At 41.3% G+C, this 23,845-nt stretch overlaps 4 protein-coding genes across 4 annotated transcripts; 1 reads left to right on the top strand and 3 right to left on the bottom strand.

The window, feature by feature from the left end:
• Positions 1–1,379: 1,379 nt before the first annotated feature.
• Positions 1,380–3,536, top strand: npy2r (neuropeptide Y receptor Y2; the record flags this gene model as incomplete). The annotated part of the gene is made up of 3 exons (XM_083764507.1): positions 1,380–1,594; positions 2,279–2,651; positions 3,018–3,536. 3 exons carry the CDS (start codon positions 1,380–1,382, stop codon positions 3,534–3,536), a joined length of 1,107 nt encoding a protein of 368 aa, XP_083620633.1.
• Positions 3,537–10,748: 7,212 nt separating this feature from the next.
• LOC310858398 (uncharacterized protein) lies at positions 10,749–13,522 on the bottom strand (the record flags this gene model as incomplete). Its single annotated transcript, XM_083764506.1, has 3 exons — positions 13,279–13,522; positions 12,084–12,914; positions 10,749–10,849 (listed from the first exon to the last, which is right to left on the bottom strand). Exons 1-3 carry the CDS (start codon positions 13,478–13,480, stop codon positions 10,749–10,751), a joined length of 1,134 nt encoding a protein of 377 aa, XP_083620632.1. The 5' UTR covers positions 13,481–13,522.
• Positions 13,523–14,568: 1,046 nt separating this feature from the next.
• LOC310859392 (uncharacterized protein) lies at positions 14,569–23,493 on the bottom strand. The gene is made up of 3 exons (XM_083765916.1): positions 23,357–23,493; positions 17,278–17,616; positions 14,569–16,243 (listed from the first exon to the last, which is right to left on the bottom strand). Exons 2-3 carry the CDS (start codon positions 17,474–17,476, stop codon positions 15,210–15,212), a joined length of 1,233 nt encoding a protein of 410 aa, XP_083622042.1. The 5' UTR covers positions 17,477–17,616; positions 23,357–23,493; the 3' UTR covers positions 14,569–15,209.
• Positions 19,474–23,489, bottom strand: LOC310859396 (uncharacterized protein). Its single transcript, XM_083765922.1, has 2 exons — positions 23,050–23,489; positions 19,474–20,684 (listed from the first exon to the last, which is right to left on the bottom strand). The coding sequence occupies exons 1-2, from the start codon at positions 23,246–23,248 to the stop codon at positions 19,870–19,872; spliced, it is 1,014 nt and encodes a 337-aa protein (XP_083622048.1). The 5' UTR covers positions 23,249–23,489; the 3' UTR covers positions 19,474–19,869.
• Positions 23,494–23,845: the final 352 nt, after the last annotated feature.

Genomic DNA, 23,845 nt, shown 5'->3' with positions numbered 1-23,845 from the left:
ATGGTTGCTTTGTTGTTGTTTTTTTTATTGATTTCCCCCAAATAATTAACATACTTTTGCATTAAGCCAGCATATTTTTCCACTCCTGTTAACAAATAGGTGCATTGTGAACAGATATCAAACTCATTAATCACGTGATTAACTAGATGGATTAATCGAGATTAAAATATTGAATCTTGGACAGCACATCATGCTCAAGTGTTTGTCAAAAAAGAGAGGAATTATGTGTAAATTGCATTTGAATGTGCATAGAGAAAGGTTGAAAGGAGGTTGTCTCCGTCTTTTAATATGCCAAGCTAGTCAGTGACTCTTTAATTTAGCAGCCCATTCGACCTTACTTAACAATGATTGAATGACCTACATCTTCTATGTTATATGGAGCCAATTAAGGGTTCATTGGGAACCCCCTCAATGACCCCTGAGGGTCCCTGGACCCCACTTTGAGAGCCACTGACCTATAGGATATTAAGACAGGAAAGAAGGAAAAGTCTCCCAGCCTTTTTTGAGCTCTGGAACACTAGCATATTTTGACCAATCCTCAAAGATTTTACTCAGGCCTATTCATTTATTTATTTTGTATCAATATTTAACATGAATTATCTTAAAGCCAGATGTAAACTTTGTTGTGAGCTTGTAGATCAGCTATATTTGAGTGCAAGTAACTATTTTTTTGAATTCAAGTTCATTCTTAATTTGAGACTTATACGAAATATTATTTAAAAAATCACACCCATGTGAAGTGAGGGGCTCTCTTATCATCTTACATCATCATGATGACATACAATTCTCCATAGGAAAGTTTGTTGACGGTAACTAAAAGCTGGATGTAGAGCGCCCCTCAAAAGTATTTTTTTCCACAGACCAACTGTAATTATGCCATGGACCACTAGTGGTCAGTGGACCTCTTGTTGAGAAACAATAACAGTGGTTCTCAATGTGGGGTGCAGGGACTTCCAGGGGTCCATGGGGGGGTTCCAAGATGAGTTAATAGCAAAATCAGTATTAACACTTTATGTTTCATTCAGCAACTATCCAAAAGCCTGTCTAGCCTATACAAGCTCACAACACGAGTGAGCTTGTAACATTCATTTTAAACAAATCTCTTATTGTGGTCCCTGCATGGCATAATGTGTGTTAAGATGGGGGTCTTTGACCAAATACATATCATACATATCCACTGCTTGACATGACCCCCCCCCCCTCCTTTTTCTTTTTACAGACAGTGAGACCAAGGGCCGATTCATGAATACTCCTATTTTAGAGGTGATTCGGCTCTGTAGAAACTACAATGTGACGTCATTCTCGGGGACCCTTCCCGAACCGCCTTTTTTCCAGCACTAAATAAGAGTATGAATCGGCCCTTATGGGGACCGTCCCCGATGGAAACTCCAAGTCAGCTGCTGAACGTGACTGAAATGGAGGATCCTATATTGGATAAATCCAACTGCTGCTCACCCATAATCCCATCTGGCATTCTGGAATTAGAGGACAGCACTAAACTGGCCGGGGTTCAAGCCATCCTGATTCTGTCGTACAGCACAATAATACTGTTCGGTGTCACGGGAAATTCTCTGGTGATCTATGTGGTGTACAGGTAATAAAGTATGTATGATTGGACGCCACTCACAATCCTTCACTGTATAGCGCTTTCCCATCTTGTCCGTCCATTCCGTTCCATCCCAAACACTAGCCCTAATGTCTGATTGTCTGTGATCTTATACATGCATTTAATGTGTTACAAAGATAGGCTACATCTATTGATCGGTCACCCCACTCACGGGTAGCAGCGGGACATGCGTGGCGGCATAAATCTGCTCAAAGTCTTTGAGTCAGATAGTTTCATAATTATCCATTTGAAAGTTCTGGCAGAAAATGTGTGTCAATATCTCCACTTTTCCACAAGCTTCACACAGACAGTCTCTCAATCCGGGCGACGGGCCCGGTATGATCGCTGGACTGAATTTACCAAAACTTCCTCTGATCACCACAAACGTACAGTAATCACAAATTGACCAGGGAAGCAATTGACAGGTGGTCTGATTAATTACCCCGCACCAATCGCAACGATGGACCCTGGACTCCATGCACTTTCAAAGCCACTTTGAAAACCACTAGCATATTTCGACCAATCCTCAAAGACCACCCACCCCACAACAATATATATGTATTTAGTATTACTAGACCTGTGCCCGCCCGTCTGTGTGACTTTTGTGCCCATATATGGAGATCTCTGTATCCGTCTGTTCTGCCTGTCTGAATCATCCTTTTGCGTGTACAGGTTTAAAACCTTGCGGACGGTCACCAACTACTTCATCGTGAACCTGGCCGTGGCCGACCTGCTGGTGAACACGCTGTGCCTGCCCTTCACGCTGGTCTACACACTCTATGGCGAGTGGAAGTTCGGCCAGACGCTGTGCTTCCTGCTGCCGTGTGCCCAGGGCCTGGCGGTGCATGTGTCCACCATCACGCTCAACATCATCGCACTGGATCGTCACCGGAGTATCGTCTACCACCTCGAGACCAAGATGTCCAAGGACATGTGTGCGGCGGTCATCGCCGTCACCTGGGCCGTGAGCGCCATCCTGGCCAGCCCGCTCGCCATCTTCCGGGAGTACGCCACCATCGACCTCTCGCCAGAGGAGTCCATTCAGGTGATGGGAGAAGTACTCACAAAAGTACCCATACTTGACAGGGAGGGGCTGATAGTGTGGCGTCACTATATTACTGTTTATTTCATTGGCCCATTTGACTGTCAAGGGTTCAGCCTCCAGGAAGAAACCCTAAATACAAAGTTAATACACCATTGCACATAAAAACGACTCCAGGGTGTCTAATGAAGTACTGTCACCTCATAGACACATACAAAATACAAAAATTGTGGCACTCCATCTTTAAAATGTATAAAACAACTTTTGAAAATAGCTGATCGACAAGCGTCGCATCACGAGCTTCGAGCTGTGCGATTGTACAACTGCCATTTAATTAAAAAAATGAACACAAATCTTCCTTCGCGGCAGGTGTGCACGGAGCAGTGGCCGGGGAGCAGCCGGGACGGCACCATCTACAGCATCTCCATGCTGCTGCTGCAGTATGGCTTGCCGCTGGCCATCAACTGCGTGGCCTACGTGCGTATCTGGAGCAAACTGCGGAACCACGTGAGCCCCGTGGCAGCGGGCCACCACGACCGCCAACGCCGCAAGGCCAAGACCACCAAGATGCTAGTGACGGTGGTGGTGGTGTTCGCCGTCAGCTGGCTGCCGTTCCACGCTTTCCAGCTGGCGGTGGACATCGACCACAGCGTGCTGGACATGAAGGACTTCAAGCTGCTCTTCACGGCATTCCACGTGGTGGCCATGTGCTCCACCTTCGTCAACCCCATCCTGTACGGCTGGATGAACAACAACTACCGCACAGCCTTTCTGTCCGTGTGCGAGTGCAAGTGCAAGCGGCCCTTATTCTTTGGCCGGAGGCGTGGCGTGGACAGCCAGCCCACGCCAAGTGTCAGGACCATCGCCTTTACGGATTCTAATGTCTAGATTATAGACTGTAAAAGATATGGATGAAGGGAGCACCATTGGTTTCTACAGACCGTCTTTTTTTGGGCGAATTAGAAATCCGGCATCTTTGGACCTACAGTCCCGAAAAGAAACCGGAAATGACTATTGGCTGCAATCACAGCGAGGGCAGGACTTCACTCGGGAGAACCAGTAGAAGTCATAGGAGCATGCGACTTTATCATTAATCTTAAAGTTAATGGGATCATAATTTACTAAACAAATGTAATGATAATTTACAAAAGACATCAAGTCAAATGAAAAACCTTGTTCACTTGAATTTAAGCATGTAAGGCATGCAGAGATTCTTTGCCGACGATTAATCATTTGTGAGAAATGTATAAACTGCATTCGGTTTTGTACAGACATTACGGCCACACATGAACATTAATAGAGATCGATTTTTGTTTGTATGGCTTAGTCTGTGAACAATCACTTTAAGACCGTGTTAAAGCAGTATTTGTGAAGGCTGTAATTTCTGTAATTTCTATCCCTGTTGGTCTCAAAGTGGGTCCAGGGACCCTCAGAGGGTCTGGGGGGGTCCTCAGCAAAATGTGATAATACATCACAATCATTTTAAGCACAAAACCTTTACAGGTGGTGGGTCTGCAGTGAAATATATCAATGTGGGGGTCCTTGACATGAAAAGGTTTGAGAACCAGTGGTCTATTCTATGGAACCTCACCAGCACACAGACACCTGTGTTTACTAAATATACACATGAACCGTACTGTAGTATACCTATACTGGGGTGACATTTGGCAATACAGCATTAGAGCAGATCTGTTAGGGCTGTGCCCAAAATGTGTCCTTGAGCAAGACGCCGAGCCCTTAATTGCTCCCGATGAGCAGGTTGGTGCCTTGCATGGTTTTCTCCGCCTTAGGTGGGTGAATGTATAATGCACAATTATTGTGAAGCGCCTTGAAAAGGCACTATATAAATGCACAATTTACCATTTGCAAGCTCAGCTTGTAAGACCATGCTATTTATGCAGAATGTTCGCCAGAGAATAGGGATGCTAGGGCTCATGGGGTAAATAATGTCTTTTTACAATCTGTGATTAGGAGTGAATACAATTTGAAAGATGTTGTGTAGAAAAATGTCAGTGAAACTAAGCTAATCCCTGGCACTCTGAAAGCCCATTTGAAAATGTCTTTGACTTATCTTGTGGCATTTTGGCTACATGTGTCATATGGCCAAACTTATAGAAACAGGATTTGTATCATGATTCGTGTCTCGGGATACATAACATATCGCGAGTTACCTGCCCAGTGCCCAACCTAATTTATAAACTATAGGTTATGTCTGTCATGCTCATGTGCTACAGTATGTTGCAGTACAAGCTCACGACACGCCCTACTCCTAATGTGGCATTGTGAGCTTGTAGATCAGCTATTTTTGGCAAACATTAGTAATGTGCAGGGAAATCAGGTAAACTACTGTATACATAAGGTTAATGTGAACATAACTAATCGAATGATTAATTGAAACATGTTACAAGTTAGTTATAGTACACTTTGTAGCACTGTGTGGTGTCTGAGCTACAAACACAAACATCAGTGGTACTCAACTCTTTTAATGTCAAAAACCCTGTTTGGTATGAATTAGTCCAAACGGATCCCCATAACAGTGTATTTGGTGTAACGAGAAAAAAGTAGCTAACGGAGTATACAGACCCCCTGAGAGACACCAGTCGTTAAAGAGTTTGTGGTTAACGGTTCTTTATAAAACCTTAACATAAATGTCTCTTTAAAAAACATTGGTCAGAAATGTTCTTTCTGGAACCTGCATGGCACCTTCATTGTTCTGTGACTGTGTGGATTGATTAAAGTGGAAGAGCTACAGATAGGCTACATACTGTAGGCTTTAGAATTGTTTCTGCTCTATACATGACAGTTATTCAAAATAATCAAAAAGTGACTGTTGCTGCTGCTGTGAGGCGTTCCTGACTCCCAGATGCTCGCTTTGTGATTGTTTACAGCCAGCCTTCCAATCACTGTTAGAGCTAGCCTACAGTATAGCCTTGCTGTCGAGTAACCATGCATGTACAAAACCGTTACTTTATAGGAAATAGGGGTGGGGGTGGGGAGGGGGGGGGGGGGGGACCTGCGTTCAAATGGGTCCAATGACGTTATTATTTAAGATTTTACTTTTAAAAAGGTTTTTACTGGTTTTTCAGTGGTTCAATCTATAAGCTCACAATGCATCGCGACATGCGAGATTATAAACCGGCTTTTTAAATGAAAACCGGGACAGTCATTTTACATTTTTACGTTGGCTATTCAAAAATAGCAGATCTACAAGCTTGTACATATGCTTTGAATATTTTTGAATAATCTTGAAAGTGTTTGAACTACTGATTTAGAAGGCATTTGTAGAATTGGCCTCATGGGTCTCATTGGGTTAAAAACTTTTTAATTATCGAAAAAAGTGACATTAAAATTGAAATATGGACATAAAAGGTTTCTGCCCGACAGCAACAATATGTACGTAGTATGTTCCCATGAGAATTGCTCCGATGTTCAGTCTATTGAATGGCACTTCCTGTTGCAGACGGACGCATAGTACCTTACGGTATAGCTTTGTGTGCGTGCGACAGGGTGGGGAAACTGCTTCACGGTTTGCATCCTGGGTAATTCACAGAGTCAAATCTATCATTGTTTTTTAATAGCCTACTTAAAAGCCCTATTTTATACGTCTTATACTCATGTGTGACGGACTGACGGTGTTGCGCAGAGAAAATAGACGATCTAAGGTCGCAATCCGTTTTCATTGCAACATGTTGTGAGCTTGTAATATCGCCTATTTTACATAGGGTGTAATTAATATTATTTTGTGTTAAATACTGAGAAATCTGACAGTAATCATTGGTCCCCCGTCTCTACTACCCTTTAGTCAATCTGAGAATCCCATCGTCAAATATTTGGGAAAACAGCGCCTCCCCTGTTGTTCGCAACAGTCTGTCTTGAGAGACAACCCTTTAGTAAACAGAAAACACATTTTCAGGTCAGGCTAATTTGATCCAATCAGGATAAACTGATCCTGCATCCTGTATGGATGCAGGAAGTGCAATTGAAAGTCTTTCTGAACAAAAGCTGATAAATGGCATTCTCTCTCCTATTGAATGGCACTGTGCTGTTGCTTGCAGAGTACGTTTAAGTTTGTGTTCATATCCATATGGTTCAAGGCCTTCATCATTAAGAGAGTCGTTACATCAAACTATAATTGTTTTACATAATTGTATAACTGTCGAAGGTTACTGACCAGCCGACTGGCTGTCACAAAGTGTGCCCATGGGACAGCTCTCATTAAGTGAACAATAGATTAAAACCTAATTACGTTTCTACGGTCTATTCTGTCTAGAGTCTAGACACGTAGACTTTCTCACACGTCATGGACCTTTTTTTTGTGTGCAGCAGGGCGGGTCCATCAACGTTCTATTATAAACTTGCATGTGGGGTTATAGGCTAGTATCCATTAGGGCTGGGCGATATGACTACAAATCAATATCATGATTAATTAAAACTTTGACTTTATTACGATTAATGAACGATTATTTCCTAAAAGAAGTTATAATATTTGTTGATATAAAAGGAAAAAAGAAAACAAAAATCACACTGAGTTCACTGTATTTTTATCGGCCACATGACGTCTTAAAGTCCATAGACTTGGCTGGCAAACGATTTGTCATAACAATTAACAAGTGCTCTTAACAAAAAATATCCATTGCGCGGGGGGGGGGGGGGGGGGGGAATTATTAAAAAACAAAACAAAAAAACTGAATAGCTGGAAAATGGAAATGAAGAGTTTACATACAACTTTCCTTAATGATTATATCTGGTTTCAGAATTAATTTATGATATATATTTTCTCTATTATTAAAGGACAACTTTAGTTTTTTTCAACCAAGGTTCATGTTTTAGGTTGTTATTAGAGAAACTAAAAGGTGAGTGTTCATTTTCTTTCATTTGCTGTTTTAGGGTTTTTAGCAGTTTTTGACAGGGGGGCGGGGGCATTCGAGCATGGGGCTAAATATGTATTTTTTAACACAATGTTATGGTGATTTATTTTTTATGGTTTAGCCTACTATAGTCCTAATAAACGCCAAGAAATTACATCTGGCCACAAAAGATCACGGGATCTACTGAATGTGACAAACTGACATATTGAGCCTATACACACAGTATAAGCCTTCCCCCAGTAGGCTACCTTCACATTCAGTAGATCATGTGATCTTCTGTGGCCAGATGTAATTTCCTGGCGTTTATTAGGACTACAGTAAACCATAAAAAAATAAATCACCATAAAATTGTGTTAAAAAATGCATATTTAACCCCATGCTCAAATGCCCCCGCCCCCCTGTCAAAAACAGCTAAAATCCCTAAAACGAAAGAAAGCAGCAAATGAAAAAAGATTAACACTCATCTTTTAGTTTATCTAATAACAAACTAAAACATGAATCTTGGTTGAAAAAAACTAAAGTTGTCCTTTAAGGTTATTTTTGCAGTCAGTTTGTATTGGGGGTGGGGACTGGGAGGGGGGGCGGGGGTCGCGAGACATGGCCAGTACGGCACCCAAATAGTCCCACATGCCAATAGTCCCACATGTGTACTAACAGTCCAACAGCCAATTGTCCGACGTACTAAGAGTCCGACAGCCACGACTGGCCACCTGGATGAGTGGCTACCCAGACAACTGCCCACCTGGATGGCGTGGCGCTAGAGCGAGACCGGCTGAATCACTTTATTAAAATGTTAAAAAATAGCTTAACAAATAGCACAAAAAAGCAGATCTACAAATTATGCACTCTTTCCTCATCTCTCACCAAATCTGACAAGATGTCTTACTGTAGCCTACACAGTATGTGGAGATCTGATGCTTTAGCCCCCCCTACTGTCTTAACTGAGGAATGGCAATCCTCAGTGTCCTGGATGGTTTAGTGACCTGTGCAACAATATTGCTACAGTAAACACTTAAGCCTCATCTTTGTCCAACAATGAATAGTGAAAATAGCCAATCTAAAAGCTCACAATGCGTTGCATCCATATTATACTCAGCTCAGGATCATCCTGTCTGCTATTGCAGTGGTTACCCAACTTTCCCCCCCCTTGGGAGTCCTTCTTAGTTCTTACCTCAGACAAAAGCTGAGATCCATTTCCAACAGCAATTCCCTCAATTTCCACCTTCCAATGTCCTGTTTTCCAGGTAGGGTATAAAGGGGTGATCCTTTTTATTGAAGTTGCAGTTATGATGAACATACCAGTCATAATTCCACTGTGATTCTCTGTTATTTTGTGGTTATGTCTCTGTCTGCTTCTGGTAAGGTTTGGCTCCCTACTACACTTGTGTTCCACCAGGCAATTACTGCACCTGTGACCCATAGCCCATACATACCCAGTGCTGTCTAAAGCCTGCCACCAAGTGTCCAACTACAAAATAACAAATAATCATCATGGGTCATCATCATCATCCTTTTTAAAATTAAAGGTATATTCAGTGATTTCACTAAAAAATCCTTGGGTTTCGTTTTTGGCTGGGACCTAAGCCTTTCATCCAATCAGGATAGAGAGCCAAAAACGAAACCTAAGGTTTTTTGACCCCCAGGGGTTAACTGGGGACAGGGAGGAACTCCTTATAATGGTCAGCACACTCTATAGTAGAGAGGATTATCACAACAAAGCAAAGAAATAAGTGATATTTGAATTAAGTGAAATCACTGAATATACCTTTAAGTACTGATAGTCTTCATCAATACTTAATTAGAACAGGATGGTGAATGATGATTTTATTAAAGACAGTAAACCCCATGGTGTGTGTGTGTGTGTGTTTCCAGACTGAGCTAATCTCACAAATCGCTGGACCATTCAGCAGCACATTTTCTGAAACCAACGGCGGTTCTGTCAGTGACAAATCCTCTATTGCAGTGGTTCCCACAATTAATTTTAAGGACCCTCGGTTATATTAAACCATGAATGCTCTTAACATAACCCTTGCGGTTGTCTGTAACTCTCTGAGTTACAGGTTGTCTGTAACTCTCTGAGTTACAGATTGTCTGTAACTCTCTGAGTTACAGACAAGTATTTGGTTCCTACAATTTTAATTTAGTTGTACTTGTTACAATGACAATAAAGATCTATCTATAATTCCTATAATTTAGCTGGGGACCCACTGCAGTGTGCCTTCTTAGCTTTTTGAAGGTGCATCACAAAAGGTCCATTCTACTTACTTTCCATGTCAGCTAGTGTGGAGTGATAATGTAAACAAACGGCATTAATCTGTAAATAAGCATGCTTATTGTGCTCAATGTTACTTGAACTAATGTGCAGAAATAACTGTAGGCCTATATATATTCTATAAATCTGATACTTAATGTGTTGCAAATCCCCCAAGGGATTTTTGTTTCTCCTTCAGGTTATGATTTGTTCTTTCCTGTTCTTATATTTTCCAGCATTGTCTCCGTTATTAAATTGTATATTGTATAAGTCTTGTGGAACATGCCGCAACCAATCTGTCACTGCTTGTGTACTTGTATGCGTGACAAATAAACCCTCTTGATTATTGACACAAAACAAAGGGAACAAAATAATTATGCAAGCTTTTCAATCAATTTAATGTAGTGCTATCAAACAGATAAATAATTTCTATAAGAATGTATAGTACAGCATTTTCTGTCTCATTGTGTAAATATTTTGTTGAAGCACCAACAAAATAGAGGTATTTGATCCAAAACAATAGATACAATTTAGTCCAGCCCTACATTTGACACCTTTTGAGATGATAGCTGTTCGGCAACCATTTTGCCACATGTGTTGCAAAAATACGGTTTCTCACCTGTGTGGATTCTCATGTGAACTGTAAGGCATGAGCGTTGAGTAAAGGATTTCCCGCAGACAGGACAAGAGTGAGGTTTGACGCCAGTGTGAACTCTATAGTGAATAGCCAACTTGTCCCTACGATTGTAGTCTCTGACATATTTGGGACATTTGAAGGCTTTATGTCCTGTGTGAGTGTCTTTCATGTGTTTGGCTGAAAGCCAAGCCCGATCCGTCACACTCATCATATTCTTCTGCGACGTTGTCGCTTGTGATTACAGCTTCTGTGGTATAATAATGGATTGGCTGACTGTCACTGGTGCTTTCGGACGTACCAAATCCATTTATCCCACAGTTGTAAATACTACCACTTGGTGATCTTTAACTTGTTGAGAAGGCCTCATCCTTCTGACTGGACATCAGCTCCTGTCTGGGGTTCAGATGTTGGTAAGGAAGCAGCTCCTCAGAGACTGGCTGGGAATCTGACAGAGAGGGAGAGAGAGAGAGAGAGGGAGAGAGAGCAAACAATTATGAGCTTGTAGATCTGCTACTTTTGCTGTTTTTGAATTTGAATCCTGAAAAGTAACAGACCAAAAGGTCATAATATGTCTCTGTCCACCAGACAGATACAAGACAATATCATACTAGAATTTAAACAATGTCTGGCATTCTGTCAGAAACACCACCGTATCTCCTCATTGCCTGCCCTTAACGATGTCACTAGTGCTTTCTGATTGAACAAATCCATTTGTCGCAATGTTGGAAATACTGGTCTCACAGTCTGGAATGATGCTGGGGTCCACCTGTTCATCTTTAACTTGTGGAGACTGATGTTGAACGGCCTTATCCTCCTGACTGGACATCAGCTCCTGTCTAGGGTTCAGATGTTGTAAAGGAAGCAGCTCCTCAGAGACTGGCTGGGAATCTGACAGAGAGAGAGAGAGAGCAAACAATTACTGACTATGAGCTTGTAGATCTACTAGTTTTGCCGTTTTTGAATTTGAATTCTGAAAAGTAACAGTTTTCGTCATAATATGTCTCTGTCCACCTGACATAGACGAGACAATATACATATAATTAAGGATGGGGCGAAGATTCCATGTTAGGATTAGCGATAAACTTTAAATCTATAGATATTTCAAATCAGGCATTAGATAATCTGTTGTTTAGGTATTATACTTTTAAAGTATGCATTTAGGTTTTATTTATTTTTTTAAGAAAAAAGCAGTCCACGTACAACTCATGTCCAGTGGACAAATGCACAATAAATGTAAATGTCATTATTAGGGACTGTTTTTTTTGTTTTTTAATCGATAACGATACCGATTAACGTCAGATTTTTAGAAGTTGTGGCTGTTCTATTAGTCTTTTACCCACTTAAAATAGATAGACGTTAAGTCTGAATATTTATAAAGAAATCTCATTGTGTAATTTCTTTTGTTAAAGCACCAATTATAATATTGATACTAGGGATGTCCCGATCACGCTTTTTGGCTCCCAATTCGATTCCAATCATTTGAAAATGACATCATCGGCCCGATTTCCAATCACCCGATCCGATCAGGACAACCCTAGCACAAATAAATAGAGATATTTGGTCAAAAATATATATTAGATTTGGTCCACTTTGAGGCATGGAGCATTTGACACATTTTCAGATGATTGCGGTGTAAGTAACCATTTTGCCACACTTGTTGCAGAAATAAGGCTTCTCACCTGTGTGAATTATTCTCATGTGAACTTCAAGGCACGAGTGTTGAGTAAACAGTTTCCCACAGACAGGGCAAGAGTGAGGTTTGACTCCCGTGTGAATTCTACAGTGATCCTCCCAGGTGTCTCTACGAGCAAACTCTCTGTCACAGTCGGGGCATTTGAAGGCTTTATGTACCGTGTGACTCTCCTCCACGTGCTTCATCAATTCTGCGTATGAGTGTAACTGCTTTCTGCAAAAACAGCAGATCTTTTGCACTATACAGTAAACATCGGCACTCTGACTGAACACCATGGCCGACCCTTCACTCTTGTAAGAATTGTTTGCGACATTGTGGTTTGTGATCACAGTTTCTGTGCCACGAGAAGGGAATAGTTGACTGTCACTAGTGCTTTCTGATTGAACAAATCCATTTGTCGCAATGTTGGAAATACTGGTCTCAGAGTCTGGAATGATGCCGAGGTCCATCTGTTCCTCTTCTGCTCGTCTGGAATGTTCAAAAGTTACTGTGCTATAAGTAGGGATCAGATGCCTGTCACTGCTGGTAGTTTCTAATGTAACAAATCTGTTGAAAATACTGGTCTCAGAGTATGGAATGATGGAGAGGTCAACCTGTTCCTCTTTTACTTGTGGACACTGTTGAACAGTTTCATAGGTATACGAAGGGATCAGCTGACTGTCACTTGTAGTTTGTAATTCAACGCAGAGGTCCACCTGCTCCTCTTTAACTTGTGGAGACTGATGTTGAGCGGCTTCATCCTCCTGACTGTTCATCAGCTCCTGTCTAGGGTTCAGGTGTTGTAAAGGAAGCAGCTCCTCAGAGACTGGCTGGGAAGCTGACAGAAGAGCCAATGGCAACCAATTACTGACTATGAAGTAGGCCTAATTGAAATTCTGGACAATATTAGATGACCACCACTGGCATTTTACATTTATGTAAAACATTACGACAGTATGGCTATTATGCTTATAACACTCCTAAGCACAAAAACAAAAGTACAGTAGCCCTACAATTATGGTCTGCTTGCTAAAAAGGATTTATCCAATAAATGCAAGCTTTAAAGTATTCAAAACTATTCAAATACGATCTGTAGACCTTGCTTAAATATGGACCAATAAGTGGCAGTTTTAATGAGAAAGAATATAAACTAAACATTTCAATCACACTTTCATTAGTTACATAGTACAAATTAAACGTACCAATACGTATGCGAGGCATGTGAGGTTTTAATGTGTTCAGGTGTCGTATGTCTTGTTTCAGCTGGTCCACCTCCCTCTTGGACTGAACAACTTGCTCTTCATATTCACTGATGGTTTTCTCAAGAACACCAAAGATCTCCACAGCAGCCGCTGTCAGACGCTCCTGGATAAACAATCTAATGGTCTGTTGTCTTTCTGACATTTTGGACCGGTATAGACTACTCTCAAATCAAATCACGGTTGTACACAAATTATGACAAAATGGGGGGGGGGGGGGAACTGAAAAATGTAGTCCTACTGGCCGGTGGGACCAGGGTTAATACAAATAATGATACGGGTCTGTTGCGATGGTCTGTTGTTAACTTATTACCGTTCCTGCTTCCTGACATGTCATGCATGGGTTCTTACCGCTATTGCCATCTGCTGGATATTAGAAATACTGCACATTGTTAAAAACTGAAATCTTTATTTCACATACACATTGAAACATGAAAGAGATTAAACCCAAAATTCACAAATTCATCACATTTCTGTAGGCTATAGCCGTTTTAAAAACAATATTTTGTTACAATATTAAGGTAGGGTAAGTGATAGATGTTTAGGTTAAATCAAAGTTACTCAAGTTTGTTGTTAGAGCAACAAAGCACTCTATTCTGATATACTTTAGTAGTACTTTACTTTAGTGTCTCTCCAGTTCATTAACTAACAGAATATGAAATTACAGCCGAGTTGAAAAGTTGCAGTCAATCAATGTAGCAACGTAGAAGTACTCTGTTACAAGTAAAAGTCCAGTATTCAAAATTTATTTGAGTAAAAGCACTGGCATAAAAAATGTACTTAAACATAAAGTACCAAAAGTAAAAGTACTAATTATGCAGAAAGTCCCATTTCAAGTTTTCAAAATGTATAAAAATCCTTTGAAAATAGCAGATCTACAAGCTCACAATGTGTCACATTGAGACACATTGTGAGCTTGTAGATTGGCCATTTTCAAATGGCCAAGATATATCGTAATAAAATTACATTTCTGTTTAACTTTCAGATTTGTAAACAAAAGGCAGATATGACTGACAATGACCAATAATCCAAAAAAAAAAAAAGCTAACGTTTTATGGACAAAACAAGCCACACACACACACACACACACACACACACACACACACACACACACACACACACACACACACACACACACACACACACACACACACACACACACACACACACACACACACACACACACACACACACACACACACACACACACACACACACACACACACTGCATCACATCACTCACACATAGTGAGATTGAAGATCTACAATTTACGCGTTTGTTATGTTCTTCAACAGATGCATGGAAACTTTTTTTTTATTCGATTTTTAATCCACAATTTTGCAGTGAACCATTACATAAATACGTGTTATACATATAATTACCGTACTAGTCAGTGCTTTCTTGAGGGTTTTAAAGCCTCCCCTCCAGTCCCAAAGGGAAAGTGAGAACGACAAGAGAAAGAGTCAAAACAGCATGTTGACTCAGCCTCAGATGGCACATGCACCTCATGAGTTGTGACCATAGTAGATCAAAATCTGCACCGTCAAATGTAGGGTGAATTATACACTTATCTAATCCAGTGAGATGGTTTGCAGTGATTCAAAGTGAGAGATGAGATGAGAGCCTGCCAGCGTTTACGTTTTCAACAGAACTTTTCTAGTTAAAAAAATTACATTAGTGGACCAGGATGTGTTTGAAAGAACCAATTCTGATGATTATGCAAAGTTCTTGAATTAACTGCGTGACAGGCATACACTGTGCATCCTCATCTTTGTACCAGTGTAATTATTTACACCAGTTTTGAGAGGATTGTGGGTAACCACATTTAGCCACATTTGTTGCAAAATTAAGGTTTCTCACCTAGCAACGCCCACTAATCTTGTTCCCCCACTTCTTCCCCCTTGCCAGGTCCTCTGCCTGTATGTGTTCTCATGTGAACCTTAAGGTTTGCATTCTGATTAAATACTTTCCCGCAGACGTAGCAAGAGTATGGTCTGACATCGGTGTGAATTCTCACGTGAACTTTAAGGGCTGAGCTTGAAGTAAACGTTTTACCACAGATCGGACAAGAGTGTGGTTTTACGCCGGTGTGAACTTTCATGTGAAGGTTGAGGCTTGAGCTCTGAGAAAACAATTTCCTACAGACGGGACAAGAGTGAGGTTTGACACCGGTGTGAGTTCTCATGTGAATGATACAGTTTGAACGTTGAGTAAATGATCTCCCGCAGACAGGGCACGAGTAACGTTTTTCACCAGTGTGAATTCTGTAATGAATAGAAAACTTGTCTCTACGAGCGAACTCCTTGTGACATTCGGGACATTTGAAGGCTCTCTGTCCTTTATGACTCTCCTCCACGTGCTTTACCAGGTGTGAGTATGACCGGAACTGCTTTCTGCAAAAACGGCAAATCTTTTGCTCCATAGAGTACATATCAACGTTTCTCTGGCCGAATGTCAAGTCTGATCCGTCACTCTCGTTACATCCGATTGCGACATTGTGGCTTGTGGTTGCAGTTTCTGTGGTATAACAAGGGATCAGCTGACTGTCCCTGGTGCTTTCTGACGTAACAAATCCACTTGTCACAATGTTGTAAATACTGGTCTCAGAGTCTGGAATGATGCCGAGGTCCACCTGTTCCTCTTTTACTTGAGGACACTGTTGAACAGTATTATTGGTATAAGGAGGGACCAGTTGACTGTCACTTGTGTTTTCTGATGTGACAAATCCATTTGTCCCACTGTTGTAAATACTGGCCTCACAGTCTGGAATGTTGCTGAGGTCCACCAGTTCCTCTTTAACTTGTGGAGACTGATGTTGAGTGGCCGTATCCTCCTGACTGGACATCAGCTCCTGGCTAGGGTGCAGGTGTCGTAAAGGAAGCAGCTCCTCAGAGACTGGCTGGGAATCTGACAGAGAGAGCAAACAATTACTTGAAACTATGGCCAATATCCAATTGTCAATTTGTGGACTCCGAAAAAGGATCTAATAGCTCTATGACGCAGTGTTACAACTTGTATACTCCCAGAACCACCAAACACCAGAAGCATAGTCAGACACCGGACAATTTACAATTTACAATTTAGGCATTTAGCAGACGCTCTTAATCCAGAGCGACTTACATTTAAGCAAGAACAAAGCATGGGAATACATCACATAAAAAGCATTTATCATGAAACATGCGTAAGCTAAGAAAGTAACAGTGGAATATTTATATAGTGAAACTATACATACTCTATACATATAAACTATACATCTTTACTACTATGCTATATATGTGTACTATGGCGTGCTATGACTACATACAATACAATTACAGTGCTGTCTACATAACATGCTATAAGTCTGTATCAAATGCTATATAATCCAACAGAAATGCTATCTAAGGACATAGGCCTGATTCAGTTAAAGTTGTGATTCTGTGTGCAGATGCAGACTACTAAAATAAAATGCATTTATTTATATTCTTGCTTACTGTAAATCTCTCTGGATTGCAAAATGCCTAAAGTGTGTATATTATTAGTTTAAAAAAAATAAGATTTATTTTCACAGCCTTTTTTTTCAACTAGCAAATCAAGTGGGGTTTTTTAATTATTTTGTAAGTGTGTAAGTTGTCTTTAGACTACTTTATGTCTACATGTCAAGGGCGTAACATACTAAAAATATATATGATCACACCAAAGATGGTTGCTTTATGACTGTTTTTTTTAGTGGTGCAACCACTTTAAAGGACAGCAATGTCCGTGCTGTTAACCTATGACTATGAGTACCAGTAGGGGCAAAAGTGGTGCTGTTGTGCCAGAAACAGAGAGAGATAGTGTTGCACTGTTGCTAGTGCTAATTACAGAGAGAGGCAGCAGGGAGAGAGGGGAGTTGCAACACTCCCATGAGTTCACTACCAACTCTTGTTATTCATTGACCTCAACAGGATGAATAATCGTACCTGTAGTGCACAGCTGCATGTGAGGTTTTACTGTGTTCAGGTGTCGTATGTCTTGTTTCAGCTGGTCCACCTCCCTCTTGGAATGAACAACTTGCTCTTCATATTCACTGATGGTTTTCTCAAGAACACCAAAGATCTCCAAAGCAGCAGCTGTGAGTCGTTCCTCGATAAACAATCTAAGATGTTGTGTTCCCGACATTTTGGACCGACCGCTTTCAAATAAAATCGCAGTTGTACACAAGTGACAGGTCAAAAAAAGTACAAATAATGAAGATAGAGGGATATTTACAAAACACGCAACGCAAGGATGATTAACTCGGATTACGGTACTGTTTCCAACTCGAACCGGCGTTTTGTTTTCTTTTGACGATTTGGTGAATGAAGCGGAAACGTACATGTGTATCCGGGGGTTATGTGAACCCCAGATGGTGAAACCATACCTCTATTGCCATCTGCTGGCCAAGATGATTGTGATATTTTTTATATTACCCCATCATACTGGCCTGGCTAGTAACAGTTACAGGAGGTGTGTGTGGACTCTGTGGAGTGGACAATGGACACCATCACATCTATCTGCTACATTTGCTGGCCTGGGTGATTCGTTTTGCACAAAAGTGCAAGTTTCCACCAGACTGGAGAAATACATTTGCAATTACAGAAACCTTTATTTCATATTGTATAACAAGTTGAAAACACAAAATGATCCTTTTGGTGATCACAAAAGGGAAATGCAAACAGTGTAAGTTTATAGTGGACTCTGTCAGTGTATTACACACACAATCTAATTTGAGGTCATGTATCATTCTGCCCTGTCTGTTAGCTACTGATTGATTGCTTGATTGATTGAATACTTTATTTGAAATAAGAAGCACAGGAAAGTACAGTTCAATTTGTAGTAAATTCATCGAAACATTTACAGACAATCAATGTGTGCTGTGTGACTTTAGCCAATCATGCTTCATCCCACCACAACTCTTGACAACCCAATTATATACTAATACACTCATATTTATTTCTCACTTCATGTAGCTCTCATTAACTGAAGAGAAATACTTGAAAGGATCACACATTTTACTACTGAAAAAAAAGGCTCCAGAACATCGTCATGTTATTTTTAGCCTCTTTTCTACACTGGCAGTGTCTGGCTCTCTTTCCCTGGACCCCCTTCCCCCTTCTTCTTCCCTTTCTTTTTTAAGGAAATAAAAAAGATAGAGCTTGCACAAAGACAAATTTCACCTGTGATGTGACAATACAATTGTTGAATTCTGATTCATGTGTTCTCAAGGACAGCTTGAACAATACATGTTCAACAAAAGACAAATTACACTGTAGTAAGTACTCGTAGGCCTACTACTACCATACAGTTTCCCTCAAGTTTGTCCCAGTGTGAATTACTTTTGCCACTGACTGACCAGTTATGCAGCAAAGAGACTTTTACTGTGATGCGAGACTATTAGCCCCTCTCGGAACCCTCCATAAAGCTTTTCTGAAATTTGGATGTCGCTTTGTGTAGGGTCCCTGTCCATATTTATATTTTCGTATGGGAATTTTGGAACGCGGACATAAATATGCTCGCTAACATCGTATCTGCGGCGTTTGACGGCCTTTTTTAGTTTGAGTTATTCTGAATTCGTGAACTATAAGTACCTATACAAACCGCTGCGAATATCTCCTGTGGCGCGGAAGCCGTTAAGTATTTTTAAACTTTGTTTGACCGATTTGGTCGCTTTATTTCTTCTTGTTTGTTTACCGTTTATTGTACTGCCTCCCGGTGTGCGGTTGGCTTGTGCCGCTACGTCCCTGCCTCTGATCTGCTCTGTCATAGCTATAGTGCCACTAGCTAGCCAGATAGGCGGTACAATGAGGTGTCAATAAACAAGGAAGGAAGAGAAGAATCAAAGCGACCAAATCGGTCAAACAATATAAAAACGGCGTAAAAACTACTTAACGGCTTCCGCGCCACAGGAGATATTCGCAGCGGTATGTATAGGTACTTATACTTCACAGATTCAGAAGCCCTCACACGGAAAAAAAAGTCGTCAAAGAGCGCAGACAGGCCGTAAACACGGCGTTTATGTTTTATTTATGTCCGCGTACCAGGTGGCAGGGTACTGCTGGAACAGGACCCCATGGTCTGGGTCTAAAAAATGTCAGAAACCTCAGTACCATTGGGTTCTGCTTGGAGGGCTACGAGACTATATACTCTGGGGTGTTCAGTATCATAATAAGATATGGCATATCTTATCTTAATTTTTATTTATTTTTTAGATGTGTGTATTATTGTTTTGTTGGGTTGAATTGTACAGTATTATTTCCGTTTTACCCCGTTTTGCTCTCACTGTATTTAAAGCACTTTGTGAGATCTCTCTGTGCTATAAAATGTATTTACTTACTTACATAAATGTTGTCTTTTCCAGGTTTTAAAGGTTGCATCACAGTAAAGTGATGAACTTTTCTGAACTTGATATTGAGAAAAATATCATTAAATTAGATTTTGTCCATATTGAACAATACTGCAGATACATTTCAGACATTATAGAGATATCTGTGGGCAACCATTTTGCCACATTTGTTTGCGAAAAATAAGGTTCCTCACCTGTGTGCAATTCTCATATGAGTGTTAAGGTATGATCGCCGAGTAAACGACTTCTCACAGACAGGGCAAGAGTGAGGTCTGACACCGGTGTGAATTGCCATGTGAACTTTGACGGCTGAGCCATGAGTAAACGATCTCCCACAGACAGGGCACGAGTAACGTTTTTCACCAGTGTGAATTCTGTAATGAATAGAAAACTTGTCTTTACGAGCGAACTGCTTGTGACATTCGGGACATTTGAAGGCTCTCTGTCCTATATGACTCTCCGTCACGTGCTTTACCAGGTGTGAATCTGACCGGAACTGCTTTCTGCAAAAACGGCAAATCTTTTGCTCCATACAGTACATATCAACGTTTCTCTGGCCGAATGTCAAGTCCGATCCGTCACTCTTTGCGACATTGTGGCTTGTGGTTGCAGTTTCTGTGGTAGAACAAGGGATCAGCTGACTGTCACTGGTGCTTTCTGACGTAACAAATCCATTTGTCACAATGTTGGAAATACTGGTCTCAGAGTCTGGAATGATGCTGAGATCCACCTGTTCCTCTTTTACTTGAGGACACTGTTGAACAGTATTATTGGTATAAGGAGGGACCAGTTGACTGTCACTTGTGTTTTCTGATGTGACAAATCCATTTGTCCCACTGTTGTAAATACTGGCCTCACAGTCTGGAATGTTGCTGAGGTCCACCTGTTCCTCTTTAACTTGTGGAGACTGATGTTGAACGGCCTTATCCTCCTGACTGGACATCAGCTCCTGGCTAGGGTTCAGGTGTTGTAAAGGAAGCAGCTCCCCAGAGACTGGCTGGGAATCTGACAGAGAGAGCAAACAATTACTTGAAACTATGGAACAACATCCAATTCATTGTATGGTCAAATCAATAAATATATACAGTACTGAAGAAGTTTCCAGTAGGGTTTACCTAATCTCTCAAGAACAGATTCCAAGCTGCGCTACTGAATCTGTCGGCAGCTTAGAGTATACTTACTAAGGTCAGCAGGGGCATTCAGAAGAATACGAGAGGACTCGACCCGGCGAGTCTTCTTCAGCTTTGGCGAGATTTCTTCCCCTTTTGGTGAATCTTCTTCACTTTCCGGGTCGAGTTCTCTCTGAGAACTCGACCCGGAAAGTGAAGAAGATTCGCCAAAAGGGGAAGACATCTCGCCACTGGAGCGCGCATCTAGCTACTGCATGATGATCATGCACGCTGACAGACACTGTCCCAACTCCTAAAAAACACTTGTTTGATTAAACATAATGTGCCACGAAAAATAGCTTCCAATAGCTTAGTTGGTTATTATCGAGTCGAGGAGGTACGTGTCCATAATATCGCCACGAACGGCCAACAAAAGACATCTTTATTCTTCGCCGTACAATGTGTTCCGTGATGAAAATAGCTGATATACAAGCTCACAACGCGTCGCGTGCGGACACGTTGTGAGCTTGTAGATCAGCCACCCCCAGCATGCGGAGATGCAGGCTCTGAGAACAGAATATATTGTCTACTCTATTCCACTGTGCTACACATTTTAAAATAAGTCACTTATCAAAACTTATTTTTGGGGAAAAGCTACAACACATTATGGCATGTTGTGACCTTGTAGATCAGCAATTGTCCTTTCTTCTTAGCCTATAATGACATGCCCAAAATCAGGATGTCAGGGTTAAAGTAGTTAGATATATAGTTACCCAACTAACTTACCGAGCAAGACTGGGAAGTTATCCACTGTATACTGGCAGGTGGCCGTCCTGAGACAGGCATTATATGTGGCATAATGCATGGTCCAAGTATATTCCATGTTTGGGATTTCAATAAATGGGTCTTATACAGTAAGTACAGTTGCAGTCCGAGAAAGGGACCCTTAGCTGCAAAGGTGAATGGTGAATTATTGCAGATGGCCTTTCAGAGGACATTGTTACTTGGGGACATGAGGAGACAGGAAGTTCTACAGGCTAAACTAGTTTTGTTTGTCAACGTAGCTTAAATAGTTGGTGTCAGTTCATTAAGGTGTGTACTCTAGGTTGATGAGACAACTATGCAATGGAAACATACCTGAGATTCAAAACAGATAATTAAGTACATGAGTGATTCATGAAGGCATGTCAGGATTTATAGGAATGTTTCACTGTTCACTGTTTCACTGTGTTGTTGTGGAGCATTTGCTATAACAAAGTAGATAGACTAGACCCCATGCAGTAGTGTCATTGCTGTAACTTGATATCTGTAATGTGTTCTGTTGCTGCAGGGTGAACTACTGTATGGGTAGCATTATTATAGTATAATTGATGCCTTACAGCCCCCCCCCCCCCCCCCACCTGTCTGTCTGTCTGTTTTGGAATGAGGGAACATAGGGCTGAGGGAACATATAGGGCTGAGGGAACATAGGCCTGAGGGAACATAGAACTGAGGGAACTTGGGTACGGTCCCCTGAAAGTGCCCCGAAAAGTGAAGCAAACGCTTCGTCACATTCTGGCGGGTTTACTTCTCAAGATAACTCGCCAAAAAGGGTAAATGTGGCGAGTCTTCTTGTTACCATTCAGAATGTGTGTTAGTGCAATAAGCAGTTAAGCACCCTACCGGAAGAGCAAATTCAAGGAAACAAACCTCTAAAATCCCATTTAAAAATATGTTTTGTGTGAGTCTCTGGTCAGACATCTTCACAAGCCTATCCCATAGCCGGACCATTTGACATTTGTGTCTGATGCCTGGAGGTTCCCATCCCATATCCCCAACACTAGAGTCATTTGTGGACTCCCAAAAAGGATCTAATAACTGAGTATGACGCACAGTGTTACAACTTGTATGTCCCCAGAAAACGGGCCCCCATGCCCCATATATATCTCCCAAAAACAGGCCAATCCTGCAAAATTTGAAAGCCAATTTTGGCCAATTCGGATGGAATATGAAATACCGGACAGATCCATCTCGAACACGACTAGACAGTTACTGGAGGAGTAATAGGCCTATATAAAAAGTGTTTTTCAAAAGTCGGCCTCCTGGTGGCGCTATAACAGGCCGTTCTGGAATTTTTGGGGCAGAGGTTCATCGTTGGCATCCAGTGTGTGCAAAATTTTGCATCGACCGGTTAACGGTGCCGAAGATTAGCTGGTAACAGACGGACGGACTCACACACGGAGTGCAAAACATACTCTCTACGGTGGAGACAATAATCGTACCTGTAGTGCACAGCTGCATGTGAGGTTTTACTGTGTTCAGGTGTCGTATGTCTTGTTTCAGCTGGTCCACCTCCCTCTTGGACTGAACAACTTGCTCTTCATATTCACTGATGGTTTTCTCAAGAACACCAAAGATCTCCAAAGCAGCAGCTGTGAGTCGTTCCTCGATAAATAATCTAAGATGTTGTGTTCCCGACATTTTGGACCGACGCTTTCAAATCAAATCGCAGTTGTCATACAAATAATGAAGATAGAGGGATAGTTACAAAACACGCAAAGCAAGGATGATTAACTCGGATTACGGTACTGTCTCCAACTCCAACCGGCGTTTAGTAGTGTTTTCTTGCTTTGTGTTCACTCTTTAATGTTTTCTGTTAGTAATCCCCCCTGGCTCTGATCGTTGTATTGTTGTAGGCTATTACTAACTTGTTTGTCTTCTTATCTTGTTTTGTATTGTATGTATACTGACTAAAGACTCCTTTAAAAAAGTGTTTGTTTTCTTTTGTGACGATTTGTGAATGAAGCGGGGAGCTTACATGTGCATCCGGGGGTTATATTGTGAAACCCCAATGGTGAAACCATACCTCTATTGCCATCTGCTGGCCAGGATGATTGTGATATTTTTTACCCCATCATACTGGCCTGGCTGAGTGGGGAGTGGACACTGGATACCAGCATATCTGCTACATTTGGTGGCCTGGGTGATTCGTTTTGCACAATTCTTTTTTGCAGTTACATAAACCTTTATTTCATATTGTATAACAAGTTGAAAACACAAAATGACCCTTTTGGTGAT

This window comes from Protomyctophum parallelum, assembly GCF_964188405.1.
Source record: "Protomyctophum parallelum genome assembly, chromosome: 5".
NCBI classification, from domain to species: Eukaryota; Metazoa; Chordata; class Actinopteri; order Myctophiformes; family Myctophidae; genus Protomyctophum; species Protomyctophum parallelum.
This window is presented reverse-complemented; position numbering and strand designations above follow the sequence as displayed.

What these genes read in the sequence shown, in the direction of transcription:
- LOC310859392 (XM_083765916.1), bottom strand. Translation starts at nt 17,476, where the DNA reads ATGTCGGGAACACAACATCTTAGATTGTTTATCGAGGAACGACTCACA. An exon ending in CATGCAGCTGTGCACTACAG is followed by an intron (nt 16,244 to 17,277) that starts GTACGATTATTC and finishes TCTCTCTGTCAG; the next exon opens with ATTCCCAGCCAGTCTCTGAG.
- LOC310859396 (XM_083765922.1), bottom strand. Translation starts at nt 23,248, where the DNA reads ATGTCGGGAACACAACATCTTAGATTATTTATCGAGGAACGACTCACA. An exon ending in CATGCAGCTGTGCACTACAG is followed by an intron (nt 20,685 to 23,049) that starts GTACGATTATTG and finishes TCTCTCTGTCAG; the next exon opens with ATTCCCAGCCAGTCTCTGGG.